General features: G+C 49.1%; 1 protein-coding gene across 5 annotated transcripts in view; it reads left to right on the plus strand.

Annotated features, from left to right (window-relative positions):
- GFRA2 (GDNF family receptor alpha 2) overlaps positions 1-13,153 on the plus strand; it is a 117,618-nt gene that overhangs the window by 28,627 nt on the left and 75,838 nt on the right. For 4 of the 5 annotated variants that reach the window (XM_075910700.1, XM_075910696.1, XM_075910697.1 and 1 more), the window contains one exon: positions 4,311-4,394. The exons of the other annotated variant lie outside the window; for it this stretch is intronic. In XM_075910700.1, coding sequence (XP_075766815.1) covers positions 4,311-4,394 — 84 coding nt within the window. The remainder of the gene's footprint in view (positions 1-4,310; positions 4,395-13,153) is intronic. 5 annotated transcript variants of the gene reach the window in all.

The raw sequence follows: 13,153 nt of genomic DNA on the forward strand, positions 1-13,153 counted from the left end.
ACACTTTGGAATCACCAGCGAACCGAAACGAGTTGGTTCTTTTCACATCTGTAGACCTGAAACCCTGGTGGAAGGAGGTCCCCTGATGCTCCTGATAGAGTCCTAGGGTTGGAAGAGACCTCAGGAGCCATCGAACCCTGCCCAAAGCAGGACCAACCCCAATTTAATCATCCCAGCTGGGACTTGGTCACGCCGGGACGTAAAAACCTCTAGGGATGGAGATTCCCCCATCTCTCTAGGGAACCCATCCCAGCGCTTCCCCACCCTCCTAGGGAAAGAGTTTTTCCTAATCTCCAACCTAGACCTCCCCCACTACAACTTGAGACCATTGCTCCTCGTTCTGCCATCCGCCACCACTGAGAACAGCCTCTCTCCAGCCTCTTTGGAACCTGCCTTCAGGGAGTTGAAGGCTGCTACCAAATCCCCCCTCACTCTTCTCTTCTGGAGACTAAAAAGCCCAAATCCCTCAGCCTGTCCTCATAAGTCATGTGCTCCAGCCCCCTCATCATTTCTGTTGCCCTCCCACTGGACTTTCTCCACTGCGACCACATCCTTTCTGTAATGGGGCGCCCAGAACTGGACACTCTACTCCAGATGTGGCCTTGCCACTGCTGAATCAAGGAGAATAATTCCTTCCCTAGATCTGCTGGCCATGCTCCTCCTAATGTAGCCCAAAAAGCCGTTAGCTTGCTTGGCTACAAGGGCACAGTGTTGACTCATCTCTAGGTTCTCATGCACCGTCATCCCCAGGGTCCTTTTCTGCCGAACTGCTGCTTAGCCAATCGGTTCCCAGCCAATCGGTTCCCAGCCAATCGGTTCCCGCTTATCATCATCCCAGCCTCTCTACAGCGTGAACTCAAAGCCACCTGGCTCCCACCTAAGGCTGGAGAGGAAACTCATTCTCGCTCTCTGTCACTGGTCTACTTGGGAGCATGCCCCACACTCAGTAGGTGCGTGAGTTACAGGTGCTCTGCCAAACCACGTCATGTTCTCACGCTAGCGGCTGGCCCGTCGAGGGGTAATCCTCAGTCAGCTGAAGTGGTTGAGGCTTGTGCTTTGCCACTGGAGTTTGTGGTTTCAGACCGTGCTGATTACCTGTGGTGGGGGTAATGCAGCGTGGGGATGAATAACACATACTGTATATACTCCATCATAAGCCTGATTGTTCATACGCTAACCCCCACCCCAAGTTGAAAAAAAAATTGTAAAATCAAGGTGACTCAAAGGGAGGAATTGACCCCAGCTCCGTAAAGCTCTGGTATCTTCTCATTCGAGTGTCTAGTGCTGGTTTGGGCAGATGGGGCTGTGTTTGGACTCTCAGGCTACGTCTAGACTGTGAGCCTCTTTTGAAAGACAGTGTCTGGACTACAAGCAGATTTTTCGAAAAAGTGAGCTGCTTTTTTGAAAGATTCTAGACTCTCTCTTTCAAAAAAGGAGTTTGCATTCAATAGCGCCTTTTTCCGAAAGAGTACTTTCGCAAACAGGCGTTATTCCTCATCAAGTGTGGTTTACCGCGATCGAAAAAACGGCCGTGTTCTTTCGATTTACTTTCGAAAGAACGCGGCGGAAGTCCAGACGCCGGTGACGGTTTTTTGAAAAAACCCTGTCGTCTAGACACACCCTCAGTGATGCTGGTGTCAGGGCTGCTGAAGAAAGTGGTCTGTGCCAGGGTTTTCAAACTACGGGACACGGCTCAGGGCTGGGGGGTGGCATGTTGGCTGCAGGGGGATGAGGGGAGCAGGGGGACAGGGGCTAAGGCAGCTCCCAGCCTGTCCTGGCACCACAGACTGCGCTGCACCCCGGAAGTAGCCGACAGCAGGCCTGGCTGCTAGGTGGGTGGGTGGGTGGGGGAGCGCACAGAGCTCCATGCACTGCCCCTGCCCTGAGCACTACCCCCGCACTCCCATTGGCCGGGAACCTGCTGCCGGCTGCTTCTGCAGGCAGCGGGGTCTGTGGTGCCAGGAGAGGCAGGAAGCCGCCTTAGCCCCCGTACTGCACTGCTGCCTGCGAGCCACTCGGGGTCAGCCCCTCCCACCCCAGCCTTGATCCCAAAGCTGGAGCCCCCTTCTGTCCCCCAAAACTCCCCTCCTCAGCCCCATTCCGGAGCCCACACGCCAGTCGCATTCTGTCGGGTCGCGGCATCAACGATTTTCAACCGGGTCAGGAGAAAAAAAAGTCCGTCCCCCCCCCCGTCAACAGTGGGGTAATGCAGGGCAGGCCGCTCTGTCTCATCTGCCCCGTTCCTGGAGAAGCCCCTTTGCTGCTCCGCAAAGAGCTAACAGGGAAGGGAGCCACCTCCAGGCAGCCAGCGTGGGCTGTGTGGCTAGACTCAGTGCCCTTCCCCCCGGCTTCCGGGTCCATGTGTGGTGTGGCCGTTTGTCCGCGCCTGTCCCCGGGCACGTCCGTGTCTGCCAACCCTTCCTCTGGGCAGGAAACCTCCACGGCCAGGCCCTGTCCGCAAGCCCTGGCTCTCCCAACCCACAGAGCGTGGCCAGGCGGTACGATGGGAGCTCGGCGTGGCCTTTCGTTGGAGCTCTCGCTCTCTCCCACTCACAAGAGCCCTTGCACAATGGGAGCGTTCAAGGGTCAGGCTGATAGTAACGATCCTTTCGGGAATCGCTCCTTAAGACGGGCAAACGCCCTCCTGGCCTGTTCTGCTTGTCTTCACTCAGTTCCACGGAGATGCGCCAGCCGCCCTGGAGAAAAGGCAGCTCTCCAAGGGTGTGTCTACACCACAAAGTTATTCCAGAACAACCGCCGTTATTCCGGAATAACTATGCACGGTAATTCCGTTATTTTGAAACCATTTTGAAATAACGGACGGCTTATTTGGACTTCTGTAAACCTCATTCTACAAAGAATAACGTCTCTTCCAAAATAGCTGTTTCGAAATAAGGTGTGTGTAAAAAAGGCAGAAGAACGGCTCTTGCGCAAGAGGCTACACGGCTCATTTTTGCGCAAAAGCCTCTTGCTTACAAACGGCTGCTCACTACTTATGCAAATGAAGTCTGGCGATATTCCATGCTGTGCTTCATTTGCATATGCATTTGCATAGACGTAGCCCAAAGGTTAATATGCCTTGGTCTTTGGCAGAGCCATAATTAGCCAGCTACATTCTGTTTGGAGTCTGTAGATTTGGGTGGTTAAACTCCAGGGAAAGTCCTGGACACACACACAGAAAATGTGAAATTGTAATTAAAATATTCACTCACATTCCCCTCCCCACCCCCTTGTGGCAGGGGGGAATGTGAGTGCGGGGGAGTGTTTGTGACAAAGTGGACTTGGATTCGAGAAAGTTGGGTTCCATTCTGAGCTCTGCTCCCCGAAGACTTTGCTCAGGTCATGCAAACCACTCCCCGCCTGTTTCCCCACTTGTACAAGGAGGGTGATGGTAAATTAATTATTGTTTGGGAGGAGCTATGATATGGTGATGCCAAAGGGACCTAATGGTCCCAGGGACTCATTAATAGAGGGTTGCTCATTACTACGAACCAAGATTGGAAATGCCCCCGTCCCTCAAATCGGCCATAATTCTAACAAAAGCTAAGGCCTGAAATAGAGCTGTTTGGGGTGAAGGGAGAATTTTGCCATGTTGAAATGACTTTCTGTTCTGAATCAGCAGGTACTGTCAAAATATTGACACTTTTCGTAAAGCTGGGGGGGGGGGGGTGATCACCCTCTCCCAGTTTTGAATCAGGGAAAACGTTAACATTTTCGATCAACATGTCAAAATGAGATGTTTTGACCTGCAAAAAATATTCATTCAGTTTTGAAGTGTCCATTTGCAATGAATTTTTGTTTGAATTCTCCCGTAACAGGACATCTAAAACTTTGATGAAATAGACATTTTCCTGTGTGGGGAAATTTTTATGGGCTCTGCAAAATGAATTGTCAGAACATTCCAGGATGAATGGGATTTGCAGAGGAGTTAAAGGACTTTCTGTGTCTGGATCCTGCTGAAATCCAGTGGTACTTAACTCCTCATCCCCTTTGTGCTTTCTGACCAGTGTTCCCTGTTCGCTGACGCTTTGGGCGGCCACCCTGGGCAAGATACAAATTCCGCACAGCTGATTAGCAGAGCACCCACAGCTGGCAGTTTGTTTCTATTGGTGGTGCACATTTGCACATGCCTTGGTGCACGTAACAAAATTTATTCCACACAGGGCTGGAAGAAATTAGAGGGAATATTGCTTATGACCGGCTTCCCACGGGGTGGTTGGGGAGGCAGGTCATGAGCAGCATGGGTGGCTTTGGGGCTTTTTCAGTGCAGGATTTCAATCTCTTTTATTTTATTTTTTCCCTTACTCCAGGAGAAGAATTTTATGAAGCTTCCCCTTACGAGCCGGTCACCTCTCGTCTCTCTGATATATTCAGACTCGCTTCAATTTTCTCAGGTAATAAAAGCAAAACAAAACATGTTTTCACTGTTTTATATTCTCTTTCTCTCGTCTGTGAATAGACCTGCTACCAAGCTCCAGGGGAATGATAAAACATTCGTTCCTTTCCCCATTCCTCTCTAACCCCTAAATATCTCATATCCCTTCCCCCTTCCCTGGTGGCCTTGAACTCATCATTGTGGGACTAAGATGTTGCAGCCTGGAGCTATGGATAATGGTGATGTCTCGAGTGCTGCTACTAGGAGTGATTTGGGCCAGATTCTCAATTTCCCTGCACCTCGTGTGGTTATTTTCACCAGTGCAAAGCAGGTGAGAGAGAGACACAGGGCGTGTGCTCTTCACAGAGCAGCATGTGAGAGAGGGCGTGTCCACACTCCCACTTGATTGGCAAAAGTTTTGTCGCTCATGGGTGCTGAGACCCCACCCCCATCCCCTCATAGAATCATAGAATAATAGGACTGGAAGGGACCTCGAGAGGTCATCGAGTCCAGCCCCCCGCCCTCAAGGCAGGACCAAGCTCCATCTACACCATCCCTGACAGATGTCTATCTAACCTGTTCTTAAATATCTCCAGAGAGGGAGATTCTACCACCTCCCTTGGCATTTTATTCCAATATTTGACCACCCTGACAGTTAGGAATTTTTTCCTAATGTCCAATCTAAACCTCCCCTGCTGCACTTTAAGCCCATTACTCCTTGTCCTGTCCTCAGAAACCAAGAGGAACAAATTTTCTCCTTCCTCCTTGTGACACCCTTTTAGATATTTGAAAACCGCTATCATGTCCCCCCTTAATCTTCTTTTTTCCAAACTAAACAAGCCCAGTTCATGAAGCCTGGCTTCATAGGTCATGTTCTCTAAACCTTTAATCATTCTTGTCGTTCTTCTCTGTACCCTTTCCAATTTCTCCACATCTTTCTTGAATTGTGGCGCCCAGAACTGGACACAGTACTCCAGCTGAGGCCTAACTAGTGCAGAGTAGAGTGGCAGAATGACTTCACGAGTTTTGCTTACAACACACCTGTTGATACAACCTAGAATCATATTTGCTTTTTTTGCAACAGCATCACACTGTTGACTCATATTCAGCTTGTGGTCCACTATGACCCCTAGATCCCTTTCTGCCATGCTCCTTCCTAGACAGTCGCTTCCCATCTTGTATGTATGGAACTGATTGTTCCTTCCTAAGTGGAGCACTTTGCATTTCTCTTTATTAAACCTCATCCTGTTTACCTCCGACCATTTCTCTAACTTGCTAAGGTCATTTTGAATTATGTCCCTATCCTCCAAAGAAGTCGCATGAATGACAAAGCTTTGCCACAGCAAGTGAAAGGATGAACATGACGCTGGCGGCCGGCCCGCTCTCCTGCCGACACAGCGAACCTCCCTTATTAGGGGCTGCCATAGCTCCTTCCCCACTCTGGCATGATAAATGCAGAAGTGGGGACCAGCAAAAGTGCCCCAAAATCTTATCTTCCCAGGCTTTGCTATAAAACTTCCCCCCCAAAATCTTAAAAGCCTAGATTTTGGGGATAAAATCCGCTGCCACCACCCAAGTAAGGATAAGAACATCAGGGGAGAGATCCCTTGGGAAATCTCACCTCCTAAGTAAAAACCAGGACACAAAAATTAACCAATATTAGGTTAATAAAGAAAAAGAGAAAGAACTTTTATTATCACCACAATCAGGGCCGCATTATGACTTTTGAGGGCCCTAGGCACTTTTGCCTTCGTGGGCTCCTTCCTCCATTAAAAAAAATATTAAAAATTATTTTTGATATAACTTTAAATACTTCAACATTTTTTTTTCTGTTTTAGGCAGCATTTAATAGATTTTCGTGGGCCCTAAACGTTTCATTTTTTTCTGGTGTGAGAAAAAAATTAAAACATTTTCTTCGACCCTAAAAGTTCTTTTTTTTCCTTCTGATTTTAAAAGAAATTAAAACATTTTCATGGGCCCCTAAAAGTATCATGGGCCCTAGGTACTGTGCCTGCTGTGCCTAATGGATAAGTCGGCCCTGACCACAATATTCCTGTTGCAAGCATGACTAGATGGAAAAGTCATAAAGTAATACACTCATGGGTTCCCACTATGGGCCTAGAACTTTAGTTACAAAGGAGAGCAAAAGACATTTTTAAATGCACAGACATCAGATCCCATTCCCAGACCATAAAACAATAAAACCTAATGGATTTATCTGCATTTTACCCTCCTTACAGATAGTGAAGAAAGAGTCTTTTCTTGGAGGGAGACATAGTGTCTGTCCCCCTCAATAGCTGGAGAGAAACTGCCCAGAATAAAGGAGAGGGAAAAACCAAAAATTGCTTTGTCTCAGTTTGAAATTCCTACCTACATTCCTATTAGCCAACTCTGCTGCCAACTCTACCTGGGTTAGGTATAGTTAACCCCTCAGTCCCCAAGCTGCTGGCCATCTCTCATGATCATGACAGGGGCAGAAGGATTTGGTTGGCAAATGGTGTTGACATGTTTCGCAGCAAGGCGGTGTCAGCACTAAATGCTGCTTAGTGTAGACCTAACCCTATGCTAGACCAGCATAGCACCAGTCAAGGGAGACCAACTGTGCGGGTGTGGCTGTTGGGCCTTTGTTCTTGTTCAGTAACTGTTCACACCCCCTGTGCACTAGTGCTAGTGTAGCCACCACCAGGTGGATTTGAACCTGGGACCTCTGAAGTGGAGTATAGGAGCCTTTACTCTCTGGGCTAAAAGCCAGCTGGCTCCCAGCTGATGCTGTAGAGGTCTCTTGATTTTAACTGTTGCTGTGGTCTAGGTACCACTTGCATTGCTCAGTAACCACACTAGGGCTATGTCTAGACTGGCGTGATCTTGCGCCAGAAATGTTCAAATGAGGCTAAGTGTGGAATATCGCCGAGCCTCATTTGCATATCTAACGAGCTGCCATTTTTGCGGAAGAGGCTCTTACGCAAGAAGGAGCATCTACACTGCCCCTTCTTGCGCAAGAAAAACCCTCTTGTGCAACGCCGTTACGCTGATTATTCTCAGGAATTTGCAAGAGCCTCTTCCACAAAATGGCAGCTCATTAGATATGCAAATGAGGCTCAGCGATATGCCACACTTCGCCTCATTTGCATATTTCTGGCGCAAGATCGTGCCAGTGTAGACAAAGCCTAGGTGTGTGGGTTACACTAGCACAAAATGCAGGGCAACAGAAGCAATCTCGGGAGTAGCACATGCATCGGTATAGAATTGCACCAGAGGCTAATCTCGGTTATGCTGGTGCCAATCGGACAGCCCGGTCTAGGTTTCTGTGGCTCTACGTGGTGTTTAAAGCAGTGTAACTAACTGAAAGCAGAGTCCGGCCCTGGGTACATAGAGTGCTGGGCCTACGTGAGCTCGCTAGTAACACTCTGCTCCGGCGTCCAGTAGGAGGCGAATGTAGAGTTCGTAGAGCAGGGATGAGCGTGCGTTGGTCCCTGGTGGGTACAGACCAGACTGCATCTCACCCGTCTCCACTCTGCTCGTTTTTCTCAGCTGCGAGGGGTCCTCTTTGCAACCCCATGGTGGCCTTGGTAATTACCGTTGTGGCGAGGGGAGTTAGGCGTTGCGGATGGCTTTTGTGCAGCTGTTGGAGCTGGGTACCTGGCTCCAGCTCCAGCTGAGATCCTGGGCCGGGTGAGTTCCAACTGTATCTCCCTGGAGACCTTACAGAGATGGTGTCGGGGAGCAGCATGGGACCTCTCGGTGTTGGTCCCTGCCGTTGTCTATGATGGGTAGTTCTAATGCTTCAGCTTGACGTGAGTTTCTCACCTCTAAGGGCCTCCCTGCTGCTAGAGACTCAGTAACCACCGAGGCCTGGCATGCAGCTTCTCCCCTTTCTCATCTAGCTCCATCCCATGGAGAGCCCCCGTGTAACCAATGGCAAGATGTGTTGCTGGGATGAGGGGTAAACAGCTGTGTCTGATGCCTCCCATTCCCTGACAGGGCAATGCATTTGCCACATGCTTCCAGCAAAGCAAAAGAGGCCTGCTCCTGCTGAAGTCAATGGAAGACTAATAGATACGGCGGGAGCGATGCCTGAGCTCCTGCTCTTCGGAGCAAAGCCTGGGGAAATGGCCAAAAAAAGGTGCAATGAATCCAGGACCCCAATTCCCAGCTGGTGTAAACGGGCAGATCTCCATTAACTTACGAGGAGAGGTGGAGGGATTTGGGCTTGTTTAGTCTGCAGAAGAGCAAAATGAGGGGGGATTTGAGAGCAGCCTTCAACTCCCTGAAGGGGGGTTCCAAAGAGGATGGAGAGAGGCTGGTCTCAGTGGTGGTAGGTGGCAGAACAAGGAGCAATGGTCTCAAGTTACAGTGGGGGAGGTCTAGGTTGAATATTAGGAAAAACTATTTTCCTAGGAGGGTGGGGAAGCACTGGGATGGGTTCCCTAGGGAGGGGGTGAAATCTTCATCCCTAGAGGTTTTGAAGACTTGCCTAGACAAAGCCCTGGCTGGGATGATTGAGTTGGGGTTGGTCCTGCTTTGGGCAGGGGGCTGGACTTGACGACTTCTGAGGTCTCTGCCCACCCTAGGAGTCTAACTTCAGTGGCGCGGTGCAGTGTACAATAGCACAGAATTTTCCTGGCCTGTCTCCGTTAGACGTGACTGCAGGAGAGTGATGATGCTGTGGATGCTAGAGGTACAGCTGTGGTACTAAGCTGTCCCCCTGTAGTGTGCATGTGTCCTACATGAACAGAAAGGGGTTTTCCATGGACATAGGTAATCCATCTCCTGAGTGGTGGCAGAGCTAGTCATATCTGCACAGGGAGGTGGGTTGGCCACCTTCTCATCGTCTGTGCAACTGGTACTGTGAGAAGTGCGGGCGCCTCCTTGGAATGGGTTTTATGTTTTTTTTACAAAGCTGTTGTGGTTTGGTGTTGTTTTTTCTCCTTTGGACTCGGCTGCCTCCAAGCATCGGATAATAAGGAATTGATAAAGTGTGCTGGAGATCTCATAATTTGCTCATTTGTCTCGTAGACACACACAACGTGTTCTCTCGCCCAGCAGAGTACCAAGTCCATTAAGCAAAAATTTCCCCAGAGGGAGACACTTAGACACAGCTCCCTCCTCCCCCTGGGGACAGCAGGGGGCTGAGGCCTGGCGGCCACTCCCATCCTTTGGGTAGGAGGCTCAGCGGTGAGGGGACCTCAAACGGGAATGAGAGTGACTGGATAATGGGGCATATGCGCTGGAGTTCCAGGAGGCCGTTTGATCAGAAACCAGCCTTGTGGAGAAGGGGGCAGATGTGCTTCATGCAGTGCACAGTCAATCTGTGGAACTCCTTGCCATAGGACGTTGTGAAGACCAGGGCTTTAATAGGGTTAAAAAAAGAACTGGATGCATTCATGGAGATTAGGTCCATCAATGGCTATTAGCCAGGTTGGATAGGAATGGTGTCCCTGGCCTCTGTTTGTCAGAGGCTGGAAATGAATGACAGGAGAGGGATCACTTGATGAGTCCCTGTTCTGTTCACTCCCTCTGGACCACCTGGCATTGGCCACTGTTGGAAGACAGGACACTAGGCTAGATGGACCTTTGGTCTGACCAGTCTGGCCATTTTTATGATTTTTTGTTTTGTGTTGTCTTTTTTTCTTGAGGGATCTTGATTTCCAGGTGCCCCAAATGGACCTTGTAGTGATAGAGTTTGAAGAAAAGCTCCAGGATGAAGAAGCAGAAAGGCTTAAGTTTTATACTGGGAAAAAGGACATTTCTCCCCAGCTTGTGCAGACTGATGGCTCTGCTCAGTGTTTTGTGATCTCTGCTGCCCTGCAGGCCTGCGCCCCCCCCCTCCCCCTTTCAAAGCTCCAGGAAGTGTCTGACAGCTGAGTGAGCTGCTCTGTTTGGGGAACAAAGAGCAAATCATTGGACTGCTCCTGTTCTGCCCTGCTACTCCTGCCGGGGGAGGGCTGGAGAGGCTGCTCTGCTGCTTTGACATTCCTCAGCACAGAGAGTTCTCAGAGCTATGAGGGAATCCCAAAAAGTGCAGGGATCAGCTCTGCTTCCCACCACACTGCCCTGTGGGATGCTTACCCACAATGCTTTGCTCTATCTGTTGACAGGGGGGCTAGCCATGTGGCCATGAAATGTTGACAATGGGAGGCAGAAAAAACAATTTGACTGGTTTTCACATTTGCCAACTTTTGCATGTCGACAGCGCTTTTGTCGCCAAACCTCCCCAGTGTAGACACAGCCTATGACATGGGAGGTAATTGTTCCTCTGTGGTCTGTACCAGTGAAGCGGGAGTACCCTGTCCAATTTTGGGTGCCACACTTTAAGAAAGGTGTGGACAGACTGGAATGAGGTAAGGGGACCAGATAGAAATTGTGATAAATTGGGATGGAGGATGGGGAAGGCACTGTGACAGAGCAGGGGTGATACAGCAGGTTCAAGAGCTTGATGGAAGGGGAAAGAGGCAGAGAGAGTCAGCAATCCTGGCTAATTAGGGGCAGCTGAGACAGGGTGGCTGCAAAATCAATTAAGGCCCAGGTGAAACCAATTGGGGCTGCCTGGAGGCCTATTGAAGGACCCTCCCTGTGGGTGAGGAGAGGGAAGGAGTTTGGAGAGTTGTGAGAGTGTGGAGTGAATTGAAAAGGAGTTTTGGAGAGCTGTGGAGAGAGGAGGAGGAGGAGGAGGAGGAGGAGTAGGAGTAGGAGTAGTTTGGAGAGACACAGACACAGACACAGACACTGGAGGAGCCAAGAGAACAGCATCGACCTTGTTAAAAGACTACAGGGAGACAACCAATCTCAAACCAAGGCGAGTAAGCCATATTACTGTGATTTCTAGACTGGGACAGTGGGCTGAACAGGGGTCAGGGGCCCAGGAGTGGGACTGACCCTGTCACAGCACCTATATAAGAAAAAGCCCCAAATATCAGGACTTTCTCTTTTAAAATCAGGCTATCTGGTCCCTCTAAAGAGAGTCCAGAGTAGAGCAACAAAAATGATAAAAGGGCTAGAAAACCTGACCAGTGAGGAAAGGTTAGAAAAACTGAGCATGTGTAGTCCCGAGGGGGAAAAAAAAGGCCAAGGAGGGACCAGGCACCAGTCTTCAAATAAATTATCAGAGGGGTCGCCGTGTTAGTCTGAATCTGCAAAAGCGGCGAGGAGTCCTGTGGCACCTTATAGACTAACTGAAGTGTAGGAGCATAAGCTTTCGTGGGCAAAGACCCACTTTGTCAGATGCACAGCTGACAAAGTGGGTCTTTGCCCGCGAAAGCTTATGTTCCTACACTTCAGTTAGTCTATAAGGTGCCACAGGACTCCTCGCTGCTTTTACAAATAAATTAAAGGAGTTGTAAAGTATCTGTGATGAATGGTTCTTCATGTCACCGAAGGAAGGAGAAGAAGTAATGACTTAATCTACAGCAAGAGAGATTTAGGGTAGATATTAGGAAAAACTTGGTTGCTGTAGCGGTAGTTAAACTCTGGAATAGCTTTTGAAGGGAGATTGTGAAATCACCATCCCTGGAGGTTTTTGAGAACATAAAAACCTTCCAGGTTACTGGTTTCCTTGGTCCTGCCAGAGCACAAGGGGCTGGACTTGATGACTTCTTGAGGTCTTATGTTTCTCTCTTTCTATGGAGAGAAATGGCAGAGTTGGCTGAGAATCTTCTGTTGGCCGATTTTTTTTCCCAATGAAAAATGAAATTTCTGCAAATTGAAAATTTCGGCAGGAAATATTTCAATTCAGTTTCCCATTGGGGAAAACTGAAATATTTCTTGTGGGTCAGCTTGATCCAGATTAGACTATTTTATCAAATTGACCCAACATGTTTCATTTAGAATCCACGTTTAAAAAAAATGTAAGCTGCATTTTTCTAGTTCATTACCTTGCGAGTTCTGTAATTTGGGTCCCTATTGTTTCCCCTGTGCAGGGCTTCCTGAAGGACTGCATCTCACGAAATGCAATGGGGCAGCTCCAGGAATGTCCACATGTTTTTCAAAATATGCTGAAATGAAATGTTTTTATTGATTCAATTTTTTGTGAATGTCCATTCCATGAAAAAAAAATTGTATTCCAACTTTACAGGATGAAAGCAAATACTGATTTGTTGGAATTTTCCATGGAACGGAGATTATGTTTTTTGGACCAGCACCGGTCTGTGGGTTTAAAGCCAACACAGATCAGCTGTATATGCAGAATATAAATGTTTATATTCACCAGGGTCTATCTTACTGCTTAGGGAGAGCTCTCTTCCCTGACAGTGAGTTGAGTATGGGCTAGATGGATCAGGTACACAATTTTATCTTAATTCCTAAGAGAAGAGCCTCTGATGTATTGGAACAGACTCTGGGTGCAGCTGCTAAGAGGAGAAAAGAACATTCCCCGGGGTCAAGTCTGTCAGGACTGCTGGGCCCAGGGTGCCATGGAAACAACAGGTTGAGTCCCAGGCCTTTTGTAATCTGCCACCAGTTTCCATGACCACCTCTAGGTGTTGGCTTCTCCTCTTCTCAAGTCCCCCACGGCTCCGGCCAGTGAAAACGAGAACTCGCAAAGCCTTGGTTTCTTTTCGCCCATTCTCCTTTTAACCCTGGACTCGAAAGCCAAGCCCGTACCGTCCGCCTTGTGTGTGACACGATCCCTTCTCGCCAGCGGCCCTGTCGCTATGGCTACGGAGTTCGGCTGTGGGGACAGATGAGGCAGGAGGGGAGTGAAAGGCCGGGAATCTTATTACTCCTCCGAGATGGCTCATTGCCCTGGCTGGAAGGTTAGGGGCTCTGTGAGGGCGCGCTCCT

This window comes from Pelodiscus sinensis, chromosome 28 (genome assembly GCF_049634645.1).
Source record: "Pelodiscus sinensis isolate JC-2024 chromosome 28, ASM4963464v1, whole genome shotgun sequence".
Classification (NCBI taxonomy): Eukaryota; Metazoa; Chordata; order Testudines; family Trionychidae; genus Pelodiscus; species Pelodiscus sinensis.